Genomic DNA, 24,846 nt, shown 5'->3' with positions numbered 1-24,846 from the left:
ATCGCGGTCAACCGGTTGGACATCCCTGTTGTACTACAATTCCCACCAACCCCAGCTAGCATGGACAATGGCCAGGGCCCCTGAGTGTTGCAGTTCAGCCATTCTTGGCGGGGAGCATGTTGGCTGCCCATGTTCCAGAGAATGTATTTTGCAGGCAACTGAGCTACTGCAGGCGCAGTTCTGCTTGATTATGGAGAAGCTATATTTGACAAGAATCAATGTTGTTTCATTTTTGCTCACCTCTCAGCAGCCCTTGAAGGATTTTGTTTTAATGTTCTAAAATGTCATTGTTTTCAGCACACAGTGCTTGGGGGGATGTCTTTATTTGAGTCTCAGTTATTGCCAAGTCCCTTCTCTGCCATCTAGTTTGCTCCTGGTGATTAACCTTTGCAAAGCATGTGTGGGTCTTCGTTAACTACTGGAAAAAAAGAAAAGCATCATGATTGTGATTGTTAATTATTTACATAGAGCCGCCCAGGGGCACAGCACTGCCAATAAAAGAGATCCTTTGTAAGAGCAACAAAGTGAGTTGCATCTGCGAGTCATAGTATTTAAAGCTGCAGGCTTGAAGGGCTTAACTGGCAAATTATTTATTTACTTGCAGTTTTCTTCCCCTGCTGTTTTAGCTCCCGTCCCCAAAGGCAGCTCACAATAACCAATAATGAGGCAGTCCCTGCTGTGGGTTTGCATTCCAAAAGACATGACAAGAAAGGAAAAGGGGTTGGGAGGGAGAAGGAAAAAAAGCAAACTTGGGCCCTAGTTCTTCGTTACAAAGTTCTGGTAATAATAATAATAATAATAATAATAATAATTTTTTTATTTATACCCCGCCCATCTGGCTGGGCTTCCCCAGCCACTTTGGGCGGCTTCCAAAAAAATATTAAAATACTGTAATACATCAAACATTAAAAGCTTCCCTTTCTGGTAGTTGTTGTTCTCTTTGACATCTGGTGGGAGGGTGTTCCACAGGGCGGGTGCCACTACTGAGAAGGCCCTCTGCCTGGTTCCCTGTAACTTGGCTTCTCGCAGTGAGGGAACCACCAGAAGGCCCTTGGTGCTGGACCTCGGTGTCCGGGTAGAACGATGGGGGTGGAGACGCTCCTTCAGGTATACTGGACCGAGGCCATTTAGGGCTTAAAAGGTCAGCACCAACACTTTGAATTGTGCTCGGAAACGTACTGGGAGCCAGTGTAGGTCTTTCAAGACCGGTGTTATGTGGTCTCGGCGGCCGCTCCCAGTCACCAGTCTAGCTGCTGCGTTCTGGATTTGTTGTAGTTTCCGGGTCACCTTCAAAGGTAGCCCCACATAGAGCGCATTGCAGTAGTCCAAGCGGGAGATAACCACTCTGGTGAAGCAGTCCGCAGGCAGATAGGGTCTTAGCCTGCGTACCAGATGGAGCTGGTAAACAGCTGCCCTGGTAACTGTGTTCTTTCTAACAGGGTTGAGTGCAGAAAGCTCTCTGCAGTTGCTTCGTGTCATGGTTCTCTCTTCCTTGTCCTATGCTAGAGCTGTAACTCTGTGGGGATGTGCACAGAAACTAGGATAGGATATACCTAATTTTTCCGTGTATAAGACAACCCCTATTTTTTCAGCCCAAAGTTAAGTAATAATAATAATAATAATAATAATAATAATAATAATAATTTATTATTTATACCCCGCCCATCTGGCTGGGCCTCCCCAGCCACTCTGGGCGGCTTCCATAGAAACCAAAAATACAGTGAAATATCACACGTTAAAAACTTCCCTGAACAGGGCTGCCTTAAGATGTCTTCTGAATGTCAGGTAGTTGTTTATCGCTTTGCCATCTGCTGGAAGGGCGTTCCACAGGGCGGGCGCCACTACCGAGAAGGCCCTCTGCCTGGTTCCCTGTAGCTTTGCTTCTCGCAATGAGGGAACCGCCAGAAGGCCCTCGGCGCTGGACCTCAGCGTCCGGGCAGAATGATGGGGGTGGAGACACTCCTTCAGGTATACTGGACCGAGGCCGTTAAGAAATAAATAATTGCAACATTCTGTGTATAAGACGATTCCCAATTTTAAACTTAAAATTTTTGGAGGGAAATATAGTCTTATACACGGAAAAATACAGTTATTTCTTAGATATTATCTTTCCCTACTCACGTTTGCGAGTTCAGCAGAGTACATCACTTTGTCGGCAAAAATAAGGAAGCTGTTGATGTGCTAGCTTTAGCCTTTTAATTTAAGTAATCCAGGATGCTTTGTTGCAGACTGGATTTCCTGGTCTTTCTCTCCCTTAGAACAATAAAAACGCGAAACAGTCTTCTTATAAGTAAAGGCAGATGCACTCGCTCAGCGTCACAGTAGCAGTCTTGAGGCAGGCTTGAAATGTAGTTACAGAAATATATTATAGTTTAGATTAGGATTGCGGTCTGAGCTGTGACTCAGACTCAACACATGTCCTACATCCCTAGTCATTGATGGAGCATCAAAGAGAACAGATCAGATAGCAGGGATCAGAGAGAGAGAGCAGGCTGGGGATGTGAATCAGTTTATATAGGTTGTGCCTCTTTACATGGCTGGACAGAGTGGGAGTGGCTCTCACCGGGAAGATGTCTTACAGACCCTGTGAGATCCAGTTTCCTCTCGGTGTGTACCTTTCTAGCATTCAGAAGTAGTTGGTTTTGGCTGCCTTCTTTTAGATATCCCACAAACTTGGTGACAGAGTGTCTGCTTTGCATGCAGAAGAACCTGAGTTCAATCCTTCAACATCTCGAGGTGTGGCTTGAAACCTTGGAAAGCCACTGCCAGTTGCCATGGGTAGTACTAAGCTGGGTGGACTAATGATCTGGCAAAATATGATGCTGGTTTGCTCATTTCTATATACAGTGGTACCTTTGTTATCAAACTTAATCCATTCTGCAAGTCTGTTCCAAAACCGTTCCAAAACCAAAGCGTTCCAAAACCAAGGAGCATTTTCCCATAGAAAGTAATGCAAAATGCATTGATCCATTCCGGGCTTTAAAAAACAGCCTCTAAAACAGCAATTTAATTTCACTATGAATATACTTCTTCTTCATTGTATTTCAGTTCAACAATTACTTTGATAAAATAACATATTTTGTTATGTGCCAATGGCTTTAGATACCTCTTAGGTCCATAAATGACCATATAGCATATATTCAACACAAAAAACAGCAGCAATTTGTTGTTGACAAAGGACAGCTGGACATATAAAGCTACCTTCAGTAGCTGAGGGCCTCATCAAACCTAAATCTGGCCCTGTGCTGGCCACTGCAAGAACAGGATTTTGGACAAGATGGGCCCTTGGTCTGTTCCAGCTCTTCTTGTGTTGTTTTGTTATTGTTCCAGCTAACTCCGGCTCACAAGCTCTCGGGTTTCTTGAACTCTCTGTCAAGCATTTATATTTCCAAGGCAACTTACAATTCCATCATTTTGTAACAATAGCAAAGTAATTGAGGGGCTTGCAATTAGCATAACTATCAAGTCTGATGCACTCAGGTCTAATTACAGCTATGAGGGGGCCCTGGGCAAGGTGCCCCCCCAAAAAAAGCACTGGTAGATAGGGAAAAATTCAATGTAGTTTTACTTTTGCATGTTTTGAAATGATATAGACACTGAAACGCAGCCAGCCTTTTGTTGTTGTTGTTTAGTCGTTTAGTCATATCCGACTCTTCGTGACCCCATGGACCAGAGCACACCAGGCACTTCTGTCTTCCACTGCCTCCCGCAGTTTGGTCAGACTCATGCTGGTAGCTTTGAGAACACTATCCAACCATCTCGTCCTCTGCCGTCCCCTTCTCCAACATCAGGGTCTTTTCCAGGGAGTCTTCTCTTCTCATGAGGTGGCCAAAGTATTGGAGCCTCAGCTTCACGATCTGTCCTTCCAGTGAGCATTCAGGGCTGATTTCCTTCAGAATGGATAGGTTTGATCTTTTCTTGCAGTCCATGGGACTCTCAAGAGTCTCTCCAGCACCATAATTCAAAAGCATCAATTCTTCAGCGATCAGCCTTCTTTATGGTCCAGCTCTCACTTCCATACATCACTACTGGGAAAACCATAGCTTTTACTATATGGACCTATGTTGGCAAGGTGAGGTCTCTACTTTTTAAGATGCTGTCCAGGTTTGTCATTGCTTTTCTCCCAAGAAGCAGGCGTCTTTTAATTTCGTGGCTGCTGTCACCATCTACAGTGATCATGGAGCCCAAGAAAGTAATATCTCTCACTGCCTCCATTTCTTCCCCTTCTATTTGCCAGGAGGTGATGGGACCAGTGGCCATGATCTTTGTTTTTTTTGATGTTGAGCTTCAGACCATATTCTGCACTCTCCTCTTTCACCCTCATTAAAAGGTTCTTTAATTCCTCCTCACTTTCTGCCATCAAGGTTGTGTCATCTGCATATCTGAGGTTGTTTATTTCTTCCGGCAATCTTAATTCCGGCTAGGGATTCATCCAGCCCAGCATTTCGCAGCCAGCCTTAAAAAGCCACAATTCTGCAAATTTTGCAGTGCAGTTTTCTAACAAAGTAATGTGTCAACAAGGCATATACTAGGATAAAGTGTGCATATCTATGTATAGATTAGTGAAGATAAGATACCGGGGAGCTTTGTTTTGTAAAAACATGTACAGTGGTACCTCGGGTTACATAGGCTTCAGGTTACAGACGCTTCAGGTTACAGACTCCACTAACCCAGAAATAGTACCCTGGGTTAAGAACTTTGCTTCAGGATGAGAACAGAAATTGCATGGTGGCAGTGTGGCGGCAGCAGGAGGCCCCATTAGCTAAAGTGGTACCTCAGGTTTAGAACAGTTTCAGGTTAAGAACGGACCTCCAGAATGAATTAAGTTCTTAACCCGAGGTACCACTGTATGTTAGGGGGAAACTGCACACACAAATGTGCATGTTAGGAGAAATGTTTACCAAAACGCTGGCAAATTTTCAAGGGGCTTAAAAAATAAAATAAACCACAAGCAGATGTGAAAATCTGAAGACTTTGGGGATGGGCCACAGAGAGAAACTGAATTTGACATATTCAGTCATCTCTAGTGTCTCACAGCATCCTAGAGGAAGAATTTAAACGACTGGTGCCAACTTATGTGTAAAGCTTAGCCCACAAAAATCAGCGAAAGAGAGTTCTTGGTTTGCTAAAAGGTTTCCGTTTGATTCGACTTTATGTTTATAGACTCCTCGTGCCGATGCCATTAGGGCAAAGTGATAAATCAAAGATAAATGGCCCACTAGCCTACAGTCTTGTCTTCGGGAAGCTGGATTCTCACTCGTCTATGGAAGATGCCAAGGATCAAGACATGATCGGAGGGCATGTGATGCCACAACCTGGCTGAAGCTACATCAGCAGGTCTGGAACACAGAGTGCTGCTTTCTACTGAGTGAGGCCACTGGTCCATCCACCTCCGTATTGTCTACACTGAACGACATCAATTCTCTAGGGTTTCAGAAAGGGGAGATTCCCAGTTCTGTTCAGAGATGCCGGGGACTGAACGCAGGACCTTCTGCATGCAAACCAGATTCTCTACCACTGAGCTATAGCTCCCAAGGCAGGTTCAAACTCGAGTTCTGGGAGAACTCCCTTCTAGTGCTGTTCACAAAAGGGTCAGTTATTGCAAGTGGCTTTATGAAGAAAGCTGTCACCAGAAATACATACATACACACACAGTGAGGGGGGAAAGTATTTGATCCCCTGCTAAATTTGCCCATTTGCCCTCTGACGAAGAAATGACCAGTCCATAATTTTAATGGTATAGGTTTATTGTAGCTGTGAGACACAGAATGACAACAGGAAAACCCCCGGAAATCCAGAAGGCAAAAGTCAGAGATTGATGTACATTATAATGAGTGAAATAAGTATTTGATGCCTTTGCAAAAGATGGCTTAGTACTTGGTGGCAAAACCCTTGTTGGCAATTACAGAGGCCAGATGTTTCTTGCAGGTGGCCACCAGGTTTGAACACATCTCAGGATGTATTTTGTCCCACTCCTCTTTGCAGATCCTCTCCAAGTCAGTAAGATTTCGAGGCTGATGTGTAGCTTCTCAAACCTTCAGCTCCTTCCACAGATTTTCGATGGGATTAAGGTCTGGAGACTGGCTAGGCCACTCCAGGACCTTAATGTGCTTCTTGAGCCACTCCTTTGTTGCCTTGGCCTTTTCTTCCTCTTAAGAGCGCAAAACTGATTTATAGTGTTTGTTGCAGTATATCAGAGTGTGTCTGTGTAGCTCTGCATGAGTACTAGGGCAGAACTTTAGTACTCCAGGGAGAATTTGGTTTGATTGACAGCCAATTGCCACTTCTGCTTCTCCCAGGCAGCCTAGAATGAGGGCGAGGAAGTGTTTTTCAGTATTTTGTGTTTGTGTATTTTGTGTTTTTCATCTTGCATTTTTATGGTGTGAACCACTCTGGGATTTGCAGTTGAAAGGCGGCATACAAATTTAATTAATCAATCAATTAATTAATTAATTAGCGGTGATCATTTGAACACCGGATGCTAGATTCTTAGCAGCCATTCTCAGACAACAGGCCCTTTAATATGGGAGCATCAATCAGAGGTAATGTTGGTTGTAATACAAGTGCCAGCCCAGGAAGAACACAAGAAACAATGACCTTCCAAAACAATGTGTTTTTTTATGGCCAAAGTATAATTGGATCCTAAAGGAAACACTGCATGCATTAAGTTTGCTGAAAAAAATTAGGTAGGGAAAGTAAATGAAAGAGTTCTTGGTATAACTGAGTCACAATTGGAGTTCAGGAGCTGACTGCATTCCAAGAAAGGCGTCTGGAAAGGCTATGCCAATACTTGTGGTGAATAACTTTATGTGCAAAGTAAGACATTTTAATAAATCTGTTGCTAGGCCTGCCCTGGACCTCACTTATTATTTACCAGAGGCAGCAGCTTGCAAGGGTGATGAGGGGAGGGGCCGGGGAGGATCCAAACTTGGTGGTCTGTCAGGCTTTGGGGAAGCGGATCCCTCCCCTGGTGGCAGTAAATAAGCGGATCAAATGAAAAGAGCGTTTTTACCAGATAAGTTCTTTAATAATCACAGCAAGAGACAAAGGAATGCATATCTCTCTAAAAATGGCGTTGCTCCCAGTAAAGGTTTACCCCTCCGTCCCTATTAATCTACTTCAGCACATCCAAGTCTCTAGAGACTGAAATCTACTCCCAGCATAATAAAACTGGCAGTGATCTACCCATTGTCATTGCCCATGGTTGTTGAGCATTTTTTTAGGGGGGAGGGAGCAGAGTTCTTTAGCTATTTTATGAAGGATGCTCATGGATGCTGCAGAGAACCCCAGTGCCTCACCGAGCCAGGCTGGCCAAGAGGGAGGCACGCCACTTCCGTCGCCCAGCCTGCGCAGAGGGGTGAAACGCAAGGAGGGGAGGAGGAGGCTTGGGGTGTTAAAGTTCTTATGTTGGGGGAGAAACCGGAAGGGGCCACTCCTGGATTCTGCAAGTGACTAAGACGGACATGAACTTTGTGTATCTGCACTGTAAATAGTTTGCACAATAAAACCTGAAAAAGACAGGTCAGAGTCCTGCCTGGTTACTCACGAGCAACCACCACCACCATCTGACAATTACCGTATTTTTCACTCTATAAGATGCACCAGACCACAAGATGCACCTAGTTTTTGGAGGAGGAAAACAAGAAAAAATATATTCTGAATCTCAGAAGCCAGAACAGCAAGAGGGATCGCTGCTCAGTGAAAGCAGCAATCCCTCTTGCTGTTCTGGCTTCTGGGATAGCTGCGCAGCCTTGCATTCACTCCATAAGACGCACAAACATTTCCCCTTACTTTTTAGGAGGGATAAAGTGAGTCTTATAGAGCAAAAAACACGGTATATTAGGGGAAATTGCTTTGAAAAATGTGTACATTAGGCAAAAGTTTGTGCTGAAAATTCAGATGAATTTTCATGCGGATATGTTTTTTTTGGGGGGGAGGGAATAATTAATTACAAATTAATGTAGAGGACTGAACTGGAAAAACGGAGAGGAATCACAATTTTACAGATCTGCATGCCCTTACTCACAATAGGAGCAAATGTCAAATTTACAACTGTTTGGCAAATTTTGAACTGTGCCCAGATGCAAGCCTTTTTTTTAACCCCCACCCCCACCCTTTTATTTGCATATGCCAGTATTTGAGAAGCAAGGATCAATGACAATGTGGAAAAGGCAATTATCTTTGGTATATTTCAAACAGCCTGTGGAGGACTATCCGGCAGAAAAACCTCTTTCTGCAAAAGCACCAGTTTGAAGGAGGGCAGGTGTTTATGCAAGGGATGAGCTATAATGGTGCAGTCAGCTCATTACATAACCCAGAGCAGGGTGCTCTCTCTCCCCCCCCCCAACATCTCCTCTTGCAATTTAAGGGCATTGTTTTAATGGCAAAATGTAGCTTTTCGTACACGGAGGATTATGCTGAATTTATTGGGTGGGCAATTTAAACGCCAGAGGGATAGTTTGTTTTAAAGGCCAGCTTGCAAATCAAAGCGAAGCAACCTGAGAAAAACAGCCAGTTTAATAGCAGCTAAGAAGCTCTGCTTTGGGTCATCCATTAGCCGTCCCAAGACTTCCAATTAATAAAACGAGAGGAAGGTTTTCGTGAGAAATAAGGGGAATAAAAGAGCCAGAAGCTGGATTTTGCGAGCACTCGCAGCGTTGAGTTATTTCGTTCGTTGCAGACACAACCCAGCCACTTTGCTGGCCCACAGGGGCAGAGCTAGGATGGGGCAGGAGCTGAAAGACTGAACAGGGAAGCAAGAAGTTTGGGGAATTCAAATGTTGCCTCTGCCATTAATAAACTATGCAGCTTGAAGCAAAACCATTACCTGTCAGGCTCCATCTCTCAACTCTCAGCTGCAAACGGGGATAGCAATACTGACTTGCACTGCAGAGTTTTTGTAAAGATCACTGAGATAATGAAGGTGAAACAAATAATAATAATAATAATAATAATAATAATAATAATAATAATTTATTTATTATTTATACCCCACCCATCTGGCTGAGTTTCCCCAGCCACTCTGGGCAGCTCCCAATCGAGTTTTAAAAACAATACAGCATTAAATATTAAAAACTTCCCTAAACAGGGCTGCCTTCAGATGTCTTTTAAAAATAAGATAGCTGCTTATTTCCTTCACATCTGAAGGGAGGGTGTTCCACAGGGTGGGTGCCACTACCGAGAAGGCCCTTTGTCTAGTTTCATGTAACCTCACTTCTCGCAATGAGGGAACTGCCAGAAGGCCCTCGGCGCTGGACCTCAGCGTCTGAGCAGAACGATGAGGGTGGAGACGCTTCTTCAGGTATACTGGGACAAGGCCATTTAGGGCCTTAAAGGTCAGCACCAACACTTTGAATTGTGCTTGGAAATGTACTGGGTACCATGCTTTTTAAAACCATGAACTGGAGGTTTTTAAGCAGATGTAAGGGAAGTAATAATACCACTCTATTCTGCCTTGGTCAGACCACACCTGCAATACTGCGTCCAGTTCTGGGCACCACAGTTTAAGAAGGATATTGAAAAGTTGGAAGATGTTGCAGAGGAGGGCGACCAAGATGATCAAGGGTCTGGAAACCAAGCCTTATGAGGAATGGTTGAAGGAGCTGGGCATGTTTAGCCTGGAAAAGAAGAGACTGAGAGGTGATATGGTAGCCCTCTTCAAATATCTGAAGGGCTTCCACATGGAAGAGGGAGCAAGCTTGTTTTTTCCTGCTCTGGAGGGTAGGACTCGAACCAATGGCTTCAAGTTACAAGAAAGGAGATTCTGACTGAACATTCCGGAAAATTTTATGACAGAGCTGTTTGGCAAAAAGAGCTGTTCGGCAGTGGAACAGACCCCCATGAGAGGTGCTGGACTCTCCTTCCTTGGAGGTTTTTAAGCAGAGGTTGGATGGCCATCTGTCATGGATGCTTTAGCTGAGATTCCTGCATTGCAGGGGCTTGGACTAGATGACCCTTGGGTCCCTTCCAACTCTGCAATTCTGCGTTTCTCTGTATATTTGATGAAAGACTCAGCCATTCTCCTTTGCCTGTGCAACAGCAGGCAGTTGACACCTCAGCGGAGCTTTGCCAACCTTCTTCAGCCATTCCTCAACAGACACTTCTTATTTTTAGTCCCTTGTGATCTTGCAGTGCCACTGGCTGTGTATAAAATTTAAATCCTTCGCTCAGCATTTCCAGCATTGCCCAGTGATATTTCTCAACATTTCCCAAATTTTCACAAGTCTGTAATACCACTGAAACTGAATCTTGTGCAAAAATGATAAATAAACAAGAATTAAAAACAAGAACAACTAAGAATCTTACAGCACAAGCCGTAATGCCATCATTAGACTTGTTTCCTCCATTAATTCTACTGTGGGATGTGAGCTTCTAGGAGTCAATCCTATTCCATGTGAAGGCAGCACACAGTAACATCGATACCGTATAGAAACTTAGAAATTCAGGAAAGCCGCTTGACCTGCGTGGAGGGGAAGACCTGACCTGATCTGTTGCTGTTTCTCCAATAAGGGAGAAAAGAGCTTTGAGCAGAGGTGTGTGTGTTCCTGAGCATGAAGCTTAAATGTGCCATGTCTCAGTTCAGAGCTTATTGGGCACATAGAATAGAATAGAATTTATTATTTATACACCGCCCATCTGGCTGGGTTTTCCCAGCCACTCTGGGCAGCTTCCCACAGAGTATTAAAATACAGTGGTCTGTTAAACATTAAAAGCTTCCCTAAAGAGGGCTGCCTTCAGATGTCTTCTAAAAGTCTGGTAGTTGTTCTTCTCTTTGACATCTGATGGGAGGGCGTTCCACAGGGCGGGTGCCACTACCGAGAAGGCCCTCTGCCTGGTTCCCTGTACCTTGGTGAGGGAACCGCCAGAAGGTCCTCGGTGCTAGACCTCAGTGTCCGGGCAGAACAATGGGGGTGGAGACGCTCCTTCAGGTATACTGGACCGAGGCCGTTTAGGGCTTTAAAGGTCAGCACCAACACTTTGAATTGTGCTCAGAAACGTACTGGGAGCCAGTGTAGGTCTTTCAAGACCGGTGTTATGTGGTCTCGGCTCCCGCTCCCAGTCACCAGTCTAGCTGCCACATTCTGCATTAGTTGTAGTTTCCGGGTCACCTTCAAAGGTAGCCCCACATAGAGCGCATTGCAGTAGTCCAAGCAAGAGATAACCAGAGCATGCACCACTCTGGCGAGACAGTCCACAGGAAGGTAGGGGTCTCAGCCTGCATACCAGGTGGAGCTGGTAAACAGCTGCCCTGGGCACAGAATTGACCTGTGCCTCCATGGACAGCTGTGAGTCCAAAATGACTTCCAGGCTGCACACTTGGTCCTTCAGGGGCACAGTTACCCTATTCAGGACCAGGGAGTCCTCCACACCTGCCTGCCTCCTGTCCCTCCAAAACAGTATTTCTGTCTTGTCAGGATTTAACCTCAATCTGTTAGCCACCATCCATCCTCCAACTGCCTCCAGACACTCACACAGGACCTTCACCGCCTTCACTGGTTCTGATTTGAAAGAGAGGTAGAGCTGGGTATCATCAGCATATTGATGAACACCCAGCCCAAACCCCCCTGGTGATCTCTTTCAGCAGCTTCATATAGATGTTAAAAAGCATGGGGGAGAGGAAGGAACCCTGAGGCACCCACAAGTGAGTGCCCCGGGGTCTGAACACTCATCCCCCCACCACCACTTTCTGGACACGGCCCAGGAGGAAGGAGCAGAACCACCGTATAACAGTGCCCCCAGCTCCCAGCCCCTCTAGACGGTCCAGAAGGATGTCATGGTTGATGGTATCAACTCTCTTGGTTGCATGGAAGAAGCATGGAGTTCTTCACTTTCATTCACGTATGACGTAGAATCATAGAAGGGAGTTGGAGGTAATTCTAGTCCAAATCCTTGCAATGCAGGAATGCTTAAAAACCTCCAATGAAGGAGAGTCAACTGTTTCTCGAGGGAGACAGATAGTGCGGGGGGCAGCAGCAAATGGTTGCATCCGCGAGCAGGACATTGTCAGCGGTGATTGTGCTGGCGATTGGTAGTTACGGGCAAGGGCTGCTGTTCATTGGCTGTTGCTGCGGCAATTGGGTGGGTGATTGGCCTTGGTCCAGTATATCTGAAGGAGCGTCTCCACCCCCATCGTTCTACCCAGACACTGAGGTCCAGCTCCAAGGGCCTTCTGGCGGTTCCCTCACTGCAAGAAGCCAAGTTACAGGGAATCAGGCAGAGGGCCTTCTCTGTAGTGGCACCTGCCCTGTGGAACGCCCTCCCACCAGGTATCAAAGAGAAAAACAACTACCACACTTTTAGAAGACATCTGAAGGCAGCCCTGTTTAGGGAAGCTTTTAATGTTTGATGCATTACTGTATTTTAATATTTTGTTGGAAGCTGCCCAGAGTGGCTGGGGAAGCTCAGCCAGATGGGCGGGGTATAAATAAATTATTATTATTATTATTATTATTATTATTATTATTATTATTATTATTGGCTGTGGCGAGGCCTGCTGTTGATTGGCTGCCGCTGGGGCATTATGGCAGGTGATTGGTGGCTGCTGGTGGCAAGCGGGCAGACGATTGGTGGCTGTGGCGCCATGTGCGATTTGCAGCTCAACAACTCTGGGCAATCACTCCCCATTTTCTTAATTTGGAGCCCGTCTTAGACACGGGGGAGGGGGACATGTTATACATGGAAAAAATACAGTATGTATTTAAGTACAACGTTGCAGTCTGAGGCTGCTGTGCTGTACCCATTTACCTGGGAGCAAGCACCCACGGGATTTAATGGGGATTGCTTCCTCGTAGACAGGATTGCCTTGCACATTAGGCAAAATAGCCTTGAGTAACCCACAGCATCCCTTCTGCCTTTCTGCCCCTCCGGACAACTTTGGCTGGAAGCTTTGAAATCCCCTTATCATTACTTAATCCAGTTCCTGGCAGTTTTCTGCCTGCATTTTGTAAATAATTTTATGTAACATATGATGCTGTATAGTTGCTACATTTGGGCAACCGAAATGCCCCGGCCCCTTTGAACAATTCTGCTTGCTCACTTTTGATGGGTGTGGAATATTTATAGTCTGTGTTATGTAATGAGGATTACTTACTTTTGTTCAACCAAGTCTGTGTCCCATTTGCAAAACGGAAAAGGGGAAGGATGGGGAGAGAGAGAGAGAGAGAGACTCATCTCAATATGCTGTTTCATTTAATGCATTTGATGTTTTCAGCTCTAATTGGAGCTTGGGGGGGTTCTCAACTTGCACTTTTTCAGCAGACACTTCTCCCCCAAATCAGATTTAATTATCTGAACTAAAGCGGGGGGGGGGGGGGGAGGGGGAGGAAATGAAATTCAATACAGGAAAATAAAAGAGGTGTTGTCGTTCAAATAACCTGCAGGCAGCACTTCTAAGGTACCCAACATCTCGCTCTCTTTTGGACCACATCAGTGAGGCCGGGGGGGGGGGGGGGTCTTGTCATCTGGGCAGCCCAGGACATCCATACACGCTGCCCAGGCTTGCATCTGGGAGAGGTTGCTTCAGTGCAGCTAACACAGTGGTTTGACTCCACCCTCAGAGGCACACTCCTTTGCCTCCAGAAGGATTCCAGCAGCTCTTTGAGGAGGCAAGAACTCCATACACATTGCCCTGGGGAGGTTGCTGCTGATGCAGCAAAAAACCAATGCAGGAAGCATCTGTTATGAGTTACCGGTCTCTGCAGCCACAGCAGGTGCTGTGATTCCCCAGTGGTTTGAATTCACCCCTGGAGGCTGTTGTAAACAAAAATTGCCCTTTTCCCTTATGGGGTATCCAAGAGCCCGTATAGAGTCCTTACATAGGTTCCCTATTGGTAGGAGAGAATAACAGAGGCCAACCAGAGAATATTGAGAAGCAAAGCAGCTAGTAAGCCTGATCTTTATTGATCTGCTGCAACAGGGTGCTCCCCTCACCCGCAGGAGAAGGAGGAGGAACCCCGAAAAATGGCGTGCAAGGCCTTATAAAGACTTTTGAAATTGTCACCCTGTAGATCAAGACCACCCCCAGAAACATCATACATACATCACAGAAGGGGTGTAACCTAAGACCACCCCTCAGATACATCACACCTACATCACAGAAAAGGCGGTCTAAACAGAAATTTGAATGTTGTTTTTCTCCTGTCCTTGTTCATCTCCTGTCTGGCAGGTTACTTGACTGGATTGCCTGGGTAGCCTGGCCAGTCTTTTGTAATGATAAATACTTAGTTCCTGGACCATGTCACAGGCTCACACCCTATTCATATCTTAAATGTGCCCTTAAGACAGGATTTGTGAGGAAAGAGACAATGGGGAGGTTTCCCACTTTGACCTTGCAGAGAAAACATTTGCTCAGTTTAGGAATCAAAATGGTTCCCGGTTGGTCTTCCTGTGCTGACCTATGTATGTGCTTGGCTGGTACGTTTATGAAAATTACCATATATCTAAGACCTCAAAATTCCTATCACAAGGCACACTCCATTGTCTCTCGAGACAGCCTGCTGCCAGCTAGGCCACTTTAGGGAGGTGAGAATGCTTGCCTGAAATGTAGCCCATCCCCTCTTGCGCTTGGTCCCACCCACCAATGGAATGTGGCCCCCAGAAAGTTCCCCACAAGGGAATGTGGTCCTTCGTGAGATCTTAAGAATGCGGTGAGATGGTAGGCAAAGAAGTGCTCTGGATGTAGGACCCCAGCTGGCTATCTGGGAGTACAGTGGTACCTCAGGTTACAGACGCTTCAAGTTACAGACGCTTCAGGTTACAGACTCCGCTGACCCAGAAATAGTACCTCAGGTTAAGAACTTTGCTTCAGGATTAGAACATAAATCGTGTGGCGGTGACATGGCGGCAGTGGGAGGCCCCATTATCTAAAGTGGTACCTCAGTTTTAGAACAGTTTCAGGTTAAGAACGAACCTCCAGAACGAATTAAGTTCTTAACCCGAGGTACCACTGTTTTCTGCCTTGATGCCAGAACTGCTTCACTTGACAAAACTGACTTCTGTGCACAAGTTGCTCGCTCAGCTGGTGCAGGCTCTGTGTGAAATGAGACTAGTGTTGGGGTTGGGTTAATGTCCAGGACTGAATTACCTTCCATTACCTTAGAGGAACCGTGCGAGAAAGATTGGGGTTAGGATAATGGCTACAGAGCATCTCATATTACTGCTATCTTCACCACCCCTGCGTTGTAGATAAAGAAACCTCCTCAGTTTTCCAGGGCTGACAACCGGTTAACTTTTACTTAACCTTCGCTTGCCGCAGCGGCATCCTCCCTCTCCCTTCCTCACCCCAAGCCGCTTTCTAACCATCCCCCAAATAACCCTTAAACTTAAGCCACTTGGGAGGACAGGACCTCAGCGGCAACCCTTCTCCTTGACACACAAACCTGCAACAAAGGACCCCCCTTCTTTGACCCCCACCCACGGGAAACAAATCCTGACAGCAAATTCCCATCACATTAATGACTGTTGATCTTGCCATAGAGTGGAGTTTTTCCCCATTTCCCTTGAGAAGGTGTCTATGCAGCAATTAATTTAGTTCTCCCCCGCCCTCGTCCTTTGGGGCTTAACTTTTAACTCTGGTCTCCTCGTTTTGAAATGTTTCTCTCTGTGTGGGAGCCTGTAATCTCAAGGAGGCCAAAGGAACAACAACAGGAGCTTGTTCTATTGTTAGGATTCTTTTCTTTTTCTTGTAAGAGAGACCTCGTCTAATTTCCCATGGAGCAGATTCTCTTGTGGGCTTGGGGACTGTTGCCCTTTCCTTTGGTTGGATGTCCATTTTAGACAAAGTGAAATTCCATTGCAATTTCAAATGTTTGGAAAGTCTGCATTTGAAATATCAACTTGTGGAGAGAAGCTTGTTTCCTTTCTGTTCCTCTCTTTTAACATTAATTTTACGCCAGTAATATAGGTTGCTTTATTGGACGAGGGAGCTGGCATACAGCTTCCGGGTCATGTGGCCAGCATGACTAAGCCACTTCTGGTGAACCAGAGCTGTGGGTTAAACCACAGAGCCTAGGACTTGCCGATCAGAAGGTCGGTGGTTCGAATCCCCGCGACAGGGTGAGCTCCCATTGCTCGGCCCCTGCTCCTGCCAACCTAGCAGTTCGAAAGCACATCAAAGTGCAAGTAGATAAATAGGTACCACTCCAGCGGGAAGGTAAACGGCATTTCCGTGCACTGCTCTGGTTCACCAGAAGCGGCTTTGTCATGCTGGCCACATGACCCGGAAGCTGTACGCCGGCTCCCTCTGCCAATAAAGCAAGATGAGCGCCACAACCCCAGAGTCGGCCACGACTGGACCTAATGGTCAGGGATCCCTTTACCTTTACCTTAATATAGGTTGCATCAGTTTGACCATAAACATAAACCACTTTTTTCCATTTAATAAAAAATAAAAAAACCATCTGTTTTCCGTAGCTGGGTTTCAAAAGTGGGGAAACTCCTCGTGTCCCGCTTGCCATTTGGTCAGACCGTGTGAAAAGAGGTTTCTGGGCTCTTCTTATATTCAACAGATTGCATAAAGAGGGACTGAAAAACTACTCATATTAGAAGAACATAATTGCATTTTTTTTTCCTGCAAGCAAAAGGAAAAACTAAATAATTTGTTTTCCACCCCCCTGCCCCTCAAATTAGATCCATGGTAAAAAAAAGAAAAAGGTAAAGGTAATGGACAGAGCGTTCCACCAGATCGGGGCCACAGCCCAAAAAGCCCTGGCTCTGGTTGAGGCCAGCCTAACCTCCCTGTGGCCTGGGAACTCCAAGATGTTTTTATTTGAAGACCATAAGGTCCTCCGTGGGACATACCAGGAGAGGCGGTCCCGTAGGTACGCGGGTCCTAGGCCGTATAGGGCTTTAAAGGTTAAAACTAGCACCTTAAACCTGATCCTGTACTCCACTGAGAGCCAGTGCAGCTGGTATAGCACCCGGTGAATGTGATCCCATGGCGAGGACCCCGTAAGGAGCCTCGCTGCAGCATTCTGCACCCACTGGAGTTTCTGGATCAGTCTCAAGGGCAGCCCCATGTAGAGTGAGTTACAAGTGATGGACTTCCTATTCAGGAAAAACAGGCATATCAAGGACTTATAATACTGGAAATGACCTTAAAACCAGTATCAGTTCATGGGGAATATTAACATGAAAAATTATTTTAGTGGGAATTGTTTTCCAGAGATAAGTCTGGGAATAAGATCCAATAGGAATTTGCCTTCTTGTTCTCTGATCCTTCCTCTGAATAGTGTGTTCCCCATGAAATGTTTCCACGGGGCGGCACTCCTGTAATGGCTTTCAAGAGCCTCACCATGGAACTCACACACATTTCCTGTTTGCACATAAATCCTATCTTCTGCGTATGCTATCTTTAACTGAGATATTTATGTATGTGTGCATATGGTAGATACTGTTGGAATCTGCACGCCCTATGCCAAGATCTAATTTAAGTCTGCTGCAGCAACAATCTGCGCATTGGAATTAGACTTGTCACTGGAATTTTGCAGTGTACAACCAAACGTCTGCCGAACAGATAGATCGCAGGTGCAACATTTATTTATTTCATTTCATTAATGAAGCGCTTCCTACAAAGCATCCCAAAGCAATTAACAATAAAATCATGAAAACCGCAATGATAAAGACATCCATAAAAACAATGCCAAGTCTAATACAGGCATAAAAATTTCCTCTTGTTCAATAAGTGCCAAAAAAAAAAAAAAAAAAAATAGAGAGGATGCCTGTCCCATCTGTAAAGGGAGTTCCAAAGGAAAGGTTCTAAAGACCCAATTTCTGCATCGTATGGAATGGAAGTCCTGATGAGATGGTGTCTGCAAGAGGTCCTCATCTTCAGAGCTTAGTGATCAACTGTTTATATAAGGGGTGAGTATATAAGGTCTCAGGGATGCGGGTGGCGCTGTGGGTTAAACCACAGAGCCTAGGACTTGCCGATCAGAAGGTTGGCGGTTCGAATCCCCGCGATGGGGTGAGCTCCCGTTGCTCGGTCCCTGCTCCTGCCAACCTAGCAGTTCGAAAGCATGCTAAAAAGTGCAAGTAGATAAATAGGTACCACTCTGGCAGGAAGGTAAACGGCGTTTCTGTGTGCTGCTCCGGTATGCCAGAAGTGGCTTAGTCATGCTGGCCACATGACCCGGAAGCTGTCAGCCAATAAAGCGAGATGAGCACCGCAACCCCAGAGTGGGTCACGACTGGACCTAATGGTCAGGGGTCCCTTTACCTTTATATAAGGTCTCACGAGGGACAATAGCTCAGTAGTCAAGCACGTGTAGCCTACAGAGAAGTCAAGGAAATATAGTGGAGCATATGCCTCTTCTGATCTCATAAGAATATAAGAGCCTGCTGGATCAGGCCAATGACCCGTCTATTCCAGCATCCTGTTCTCACAGTGGCCAACCAGACCCTTGATCATCTTGGTCGCCCTCCTCTGCACACGTTCCTGGCAGAGCTGAGGTTGAAACGAAGTATTTCCTGTTTCATAGCTCAGTCCCTTGTTCTTATGCACAAGGAAATCAGCCTATTCAATCTAATGTTCATCACCATTTTGCAGAAAGTAGGAGGGGTGAGCAAAAGAAGAGCCTGCAGGATCAGGCCAGTGGCCCATCTACTGCATCTTCCCCTTCTCACAATGGCTGACCAGACACCCACAAGCAGGACCTGAGCACAAGAGCAAGTCTCCCCTCCTGCGGTTTCCAGCAACTGGTTTTCATAAGCCTCCAGCAGTAAAAGTAGAACATTGCCATTGTCCTGCATGGATTCATCTAGTCCTCTTTTTAAACCATCCAAGTTGGTGGCCATCACTGCATCTTGTGGGAATGAGTTCCACAGTTTAACTATGCACTGTGTGAAGAAGTCCTATCTGTTGCCTGTCCTGAATCTTCCGACACTCAGTTTCACTAGATGTCCCTGAGTTCTGTGTTGTTGTGAGAGAGGGAGAAAAAATAGTTTCTCTACTCACTGTCCCCATTCCATGCAGAATTTTATGCATTTCTTCCTCCTTCTTCTCCTCCTCCTTCTTTGGCGATCCCTCGTAGCCAAGTAAGATTGTCTTCCATGAACACAGTCTTAACAATGAGTCCATAAGTGACTGTGGAGGCCAATTCTGGATCCACATGTCCTTCCACAGTGGGGACATTGGTTTCCAGGTGGGAGTTGATCATGGTGAAGGTTTGCTAAGCGTGACGTCCTCTTAGCACATTTCTCCCTTGCATCCTGAGTTCAAAAGCCCACGACACCTTTGGCAAAGGTGTCCAACTGGAGGGCTCACAGGCCAGCGTTTCCCAGTTGTCTGTGTTTTTATTCTACCTTTTTAAAGATTTCCCTTGAGAGAGTCTTTAAACCTCTTTTGTTGACCACCAGCATTACACTTTCCATTTTTAAGTTGGGAATAGAGTAGTTGCTTTGGAAGACGATAATCAGGCATCTGTACAACATGACCAGTCCAATGAAGCTGATGTTGAAGAATCATCGCTTCGACACTGGTGATATTTGCTTCTTCCAGCACACTGGCATTACTTTGCCTGTCTTCACAAGTGATGTGTACAATTTTTTTCAGAGACAAAGTTGATGGAATCTTTTGAGGAGGATATTGGCAGTCTGCATTCAGTTCCTTTCTTAAAGATTCCTAGCATGGAATTCTCCTTTTTCACAGCTGCTGCACACTCAGCACCAAACATTCCTTGCCATTATTGTTCTCCAAGAACTGTTGCCTCTTTTTAGCATATGTTCCTTTACATACCCTTTTTGCCTTAAAAACACGCTTTAATATTTTAAACATGATTTTATTCTTTTTTCTGGTTGTGTAGGAATCACTGAGTATATTAATAATATTATTTTTTTTGCAAAGGGCCCCAAACCCCAGCTGGCAGCAGGAGCGGCGTGACACGTATAATTAAAAATATTATTTGCCATCCCCTGCAGCTTTCGTTGTAGACTGTGACAGCCAAATGAAAGCAAGAACAGCTCTTAATTGAAGATCCATGCACACTCTATTTGGGTCATAGCAGGGAGATAAAAGCACCAGCCTGTTCCCCCCTGCCATAGACGCACACCCCCACACCCCACACACTTTTTGCTGTTTCAACTCATTACTAATAAACATGTTGTGGTTCTAAATTATGCTAAGTAGCTGTGTTAACTCCAGGCCATCACCCGTGTCCTTACTGTAGTTGGAAAAAGGATTGTGCGTGGTGCATTTTAATGAAGCCAAGGGGAGCTTTGATCACAGAGTTGATTTCCTAGATTAACTTTCAGTGTGTCAAATTCCCCCAGCACCCCCCCCCCCGCCCAGTCGCCTTCCAACGCCATCGAAATCAGCCTTGCCTGCGACGAACTACGGTTTTGTGGAACAGGCAGAAACTTCTGGTTGCTGTCTCCAAAAGAGGCGAGGAACTGGGTGATGACTCGTTTGCCCTGAACCCCTGAATAGTTAGAATGGGGTCGTAGAACAGCATCTGAACTAAAACACAGCCATCCTTTGAAATTTGCATTTCTTCCAAATTTTGTCATGCAGTTTTCCAGCCAAGTCATGTGTTCGAGATGCATACACTAAGGTAGAATACATATGTTAGTGAAAATAGCATGCAGCAATCATGCATTATATTATTTTATTGGGTGTGAGTGTGTGTATTATGGGGAACTTTGCAAAAAAGCGTATTTTTAGGAGAAAATTGCATTCAGAAACATGTGCATGGGAAGAAATTTGCACTAAAAGGCTGATGAGTTTTCCTGAAGACTTAAAAAAGAAAATGTAAACTGATGTGGAGAACTGGACTTAAGGTTGGAAAAATGAGAAACCCAAATCAACAGATTCACCTATACCTAGGAATTGCTTCCACATAAAGGCACATTGAACCAGGTGTGGGGATTCTGTTTCTTCCTTGCATAATCTGCAGCCGCATCAGCTTGCCACTGTTGGAAGCGCTACAAACAGGTTGATTGTGTATCATGCTCAAGGATTATCATAATACACATCAACAGATGTCAACGCACTTCCTTCTTAACTTGATATACTCCAACAAGAACAGGGCTGTGTTGCTGGACTCCTATTATCCCTAAGCACTGGTCATGCCAGCTGGCGCCCATGAGAAATGGAAACATCAAGACTTGGTTGTTACAATATGCTCTATATGGGGCGCCCCTTTGGCCTGGACTTGGGAGCTCCAGTTGTTGCAAAATGCCGCAGCTATACTGTTTAAGGGAACAGATTATCACCAGCACTCCAGTGTTTTAAACCCTGCACTGGCTGCCCATAGGCTCCTGGCTCAGGTGGGATGCAGGTGGTGTTGTGGTCTAAACCATTGAGCCTCTTGGGCTTGCCGATCAGAAGGTCAGCGGTTCGAAGCCCCACAATGGAGTGAGCTCCTGTTGCTCTGTCCCAGCTCCTGCCAACCTAGCAGTTCAAAAGCACAGCAGTGCGAGTAGATAAATAGGTACCACTGTGGTGGGCAGGTAAACGACGTTTCTGTGTGCTCTGGCTTCCGTCACGATGTTCCGTTGTGCCATAAGTGGTTTAGTCATGACTCAGAAGCTGTCTGCGGACAAACGCCAGCTCCCTCAGCCTGAAAGCAAGATGGGCGCCGCAATCCCATAGTCGCCTTTGACTGAACTTAACTGTCCAGGGGTCCTTTACCTTTTACCTTACCTGGGTCAGGTTCAATGTTAGTTCAAGGTCAGTTACAATTTGGATCCAGGATACCTCAAGGACCACCTGATCACTTATATCTTTGCCTAATCATGAAGGACCTTCAGGGGAATCACTGTTTTTGGTCTCAAATGGTTCAGATGTTCATACCCTCTCTTAGCTGTTTAGTCAATATTGTGGGCACAATTTTATGGTACTCCCTTCCAGTGGGGGTCAAACAGGGTCACTCTCTACTGGACACCTGGAACCTAATGAAGACTTTATGGTTATTATTATTCAAGCAAGCATTTTAATTTTGATTTGCTTTAATGGTTTTAATTGATTTTTATTTATATTTATTTCATCTTACAAACGATTTAGGGACCGTTGCAGTAAAGCAGAATATAATTTCTTCAAATAAAGAAAGGTAAACAAAGATCTAGGGAGCCACAGATATCCTGCCTTGTTTCATCCTTGTAAGGAAATATTGTAGCACAACATATGGATGGTTGGATATAGGAGCAAACAATGGATAAAATGAATTAGGAGATCTGTCTCTACCATTGACAGCTTGCCTTGGTCAACCACCCATGTATTCACTTGCAGAGAAAATACCAAAGAAGAAACAAGGAGGCATTTCCCCCAGTAAACCAGCTTTTGCCAACCCAGTGCCTTTTTGGACTATAACTCCTATCATCCCTGACCATTGCTGGCTGGGGCTAATGGGAATTGGAGTCCAACAACATCTGGAAGGACATCAGGTTGGGAAAGTTGCACTAAGCCCATGATATTTGGTCCCACTCAGAAAATATTTGCTCACCAAGGAAAGCTGTTTTGTTGGTTTGTTTCTTACTACATGTTGGATTTTTGTCCCTTCCAGATTATTTTCCGGAAAATCAGTGATGTCAAAAAAGAAGAGGAGGAGCGTCTGCGTCAGAAGAATGAAGTGACCTTGAGCATCCCCGTGGACCACCCGGTGAGAAAGCTCTTCCAGAAATTCAAGCAGCAGAAGGAGATGCGGAACCAAGGCACAACCATCATCGACCCAGAGAGGAATAGCCTCCAAGTGGAGACCCGGACTATCCAGAATGGGTCCTCCATCACTGGCACAAGCGTGGTCACCGTGTCTCAGATCACACCCATCCAGACATCCCTTTCTTACGTGAAGACCAATGAGGTCATTAAACAGAATAACCGGGATGCCATGGAGCTGAAGCCCAATGGCAACAGTGAGCAGAAATCCCTCAAGGTGACCAGTCCCGTGAGGATGAAAAACGGGAATGGGAAGGGGTGGCTAAGGCTAAAGAACACCATGGCGGGGCAGGAGGAGAAGAAGGAAGACTGGAACAATGTCACCAAAGCAGAGTCCATGGGGTTGTTGTCTGATGACCCCAAGAGCGGCGACTTGGATAATGGCGTAACTAAAAACCCACTGCGGAAAACGGACTCTTGTGACAGTGGGATCACAAAAAGTGACCTTCGTTTGGACAAAGCTGGTGAGAACCGGAGCCCCCTGGAGCACAGCCCCAGCCAAGCGGATGCAAAACACCCCTTTTACCCCATCCCCGAACAGGCCTTACAAACTACCCTCCAGGAGGTCAAACATGAACTCAAGGAAGATATTCAGCTGCTAAGCAGCAGGATGGCTGTCCTGGAGAAGCAGGTGGCCGAGATCTTAAAGATACTGTCTGAAAAGAGCGCGCCACAGACACCTTCTCCCAAATCCCATTTGCCCCCTAAGCTGCCGTCCCAAATACCTTGTCAGGATATTTTTAGCGTTTCGAGGCCCGACTCACCTGAATCAGAAAAAGATGAGATCCACTTTTAATAGATATGCCTATTTCTCTTTCTGTACTCTGCGTTGTCTCCGACTAAGTTGGAGTAGGTCCATTAGACTGAATGGGCTTAAGTTGGTCACGCCCATGCATTTCAATGGGTCCTCTCTGGATATGACCAACATTGGATACAACTATACGGGTATGCTGTGAAATGAGCAGGCACACACAGAGAGAGACATACACACATGTATATATAACGTACCAGAACAGGTGTATATGTTCATGTGTGTGTGCATATGTGTGTGTGTGTATATATATATATATATATTGACTAAATAATATATATATATATATATATATATGATATATATATATATAAACATATATATTTTCACTTGCATTCGATATGACTTGAACACACACACAAAAATGGATTTTGATATGTAAATATTGCATGTCCAGCTGGATTCTGGCCTGCCAAAGAAAACAGTTATTAACATAGATATTGCTTGTATAATATGCAGTTGACTGCATGCACACTTTCAATTTATTTATAATCTCTATTATAAAATAAAAGGATGAATTTTGTTTAAAAAAAAACAAAAACAAGCAACGAAGGCTACAGTGTGCTGTTTAAAGAATCACGGACCAGTTTGCCAGTAAATAAATTGAACGTACTATTTCAAGTGTGGGGAACATGGGTGTAGCCAGAGGGGCAGCTGCCTCCCCAATCAATAAAAAATCTAAATTCTAAAAGTAGAAAGTGTAGAAAGATTTTGACAGATTTTTCTGAGCACTTGGGGTCGGGTCAAAAGTAATTTAAAACAACCATTGTTGGGACATTTCATTCTGAATCTGCTAGACAGAGCCAGATGGATGACGGTGACAGGTGGGTGCCCTGACCCCCCCCCCAAAAAAATAAATAAATTCTGGCTATGCCCATGGTGGGGAAACATTTCGGGCTGGTACCATCTAATAACATACTAATTTATGGAATGGCATGGGATGTCAAAAGCAGGTCACAAACAATCCCTGGATTCTGTCTCTTTGTCACACTCTTGGACCAACAACCTGAAATGGGCTGGGGGACAGAGCTAAGCAGTTATGTCAGGGGTGCTCTTTACACTGTATGGTACTAGGTAAATGGCCAATATTAGCCTTCCTCAACCTGGTGTCTTCCAGTTGTTTTTGTACTCCAGCTCCCTGATCATTGGCTCTTGCTGGCAGGGGCTGATGGGAGTTGCAAGGCATCTGGAGGCTACTGGGATGGGAAAGGGTGATTTCCAACTCTGAGCTACATTCAGGAGGTGCAAGTGCTCCAGAAACCACCATCAAGGATTCCTACATATATTAGCCACTCCTCTCTTGAAGTATTAGAAATATTTATGGCAGATGAGACCAATTGTGGGTCCAATGGTCCAGAAGGCGGTTTCTGCCAGTGGTGTAGAGGGA

At 45.3% G+C, this 24,846-nt stretch overlaps 1 protein-coding gene across 1 annotated transcript in view; it reads left to right on the top strand.

Annotated features, from left to right (window-relative positions):
* The window catches only part of KCNH5 (potassium voltage-gated channel subfamily H member 5), a 198,644-nt gene extending 174,685 nt beyond the window's left edge, over nucleotides 1–23,959 (top strand). The window contains exon 11 of the mRNA XM_079987003.1: nucleotides 22,497–23,959. Coding sequence (XP_079843129.1) covers nucleotides 22,497–23,444 — 948 coding nt within the window. The 3' untranslated portion in view covers nucleotides 23,445–23,959. The remainder of the gene's footprint in view (nucleotides 1–22,496) is intronic.
* Nucleotides 23,960–24,846: the final 887 nt, after the last annotated feature.

The sequence above is a fragment of the Podarcis cretensis genome (assembly GCF_951804945.1).
Source record: "Podarcis cretensis genome assembly, chromosome: 1".
NCBI classification, from domain to species: domain Eukaryota; kingdom Metazoa; phylum Chordata; class Lepidosauria; order Squamata; family Lacertidae; genus Podarcis; species Podarcis cretensis.
This window is presented reverse-complemented; position numbering and strand designations above follow the sequence as displayed.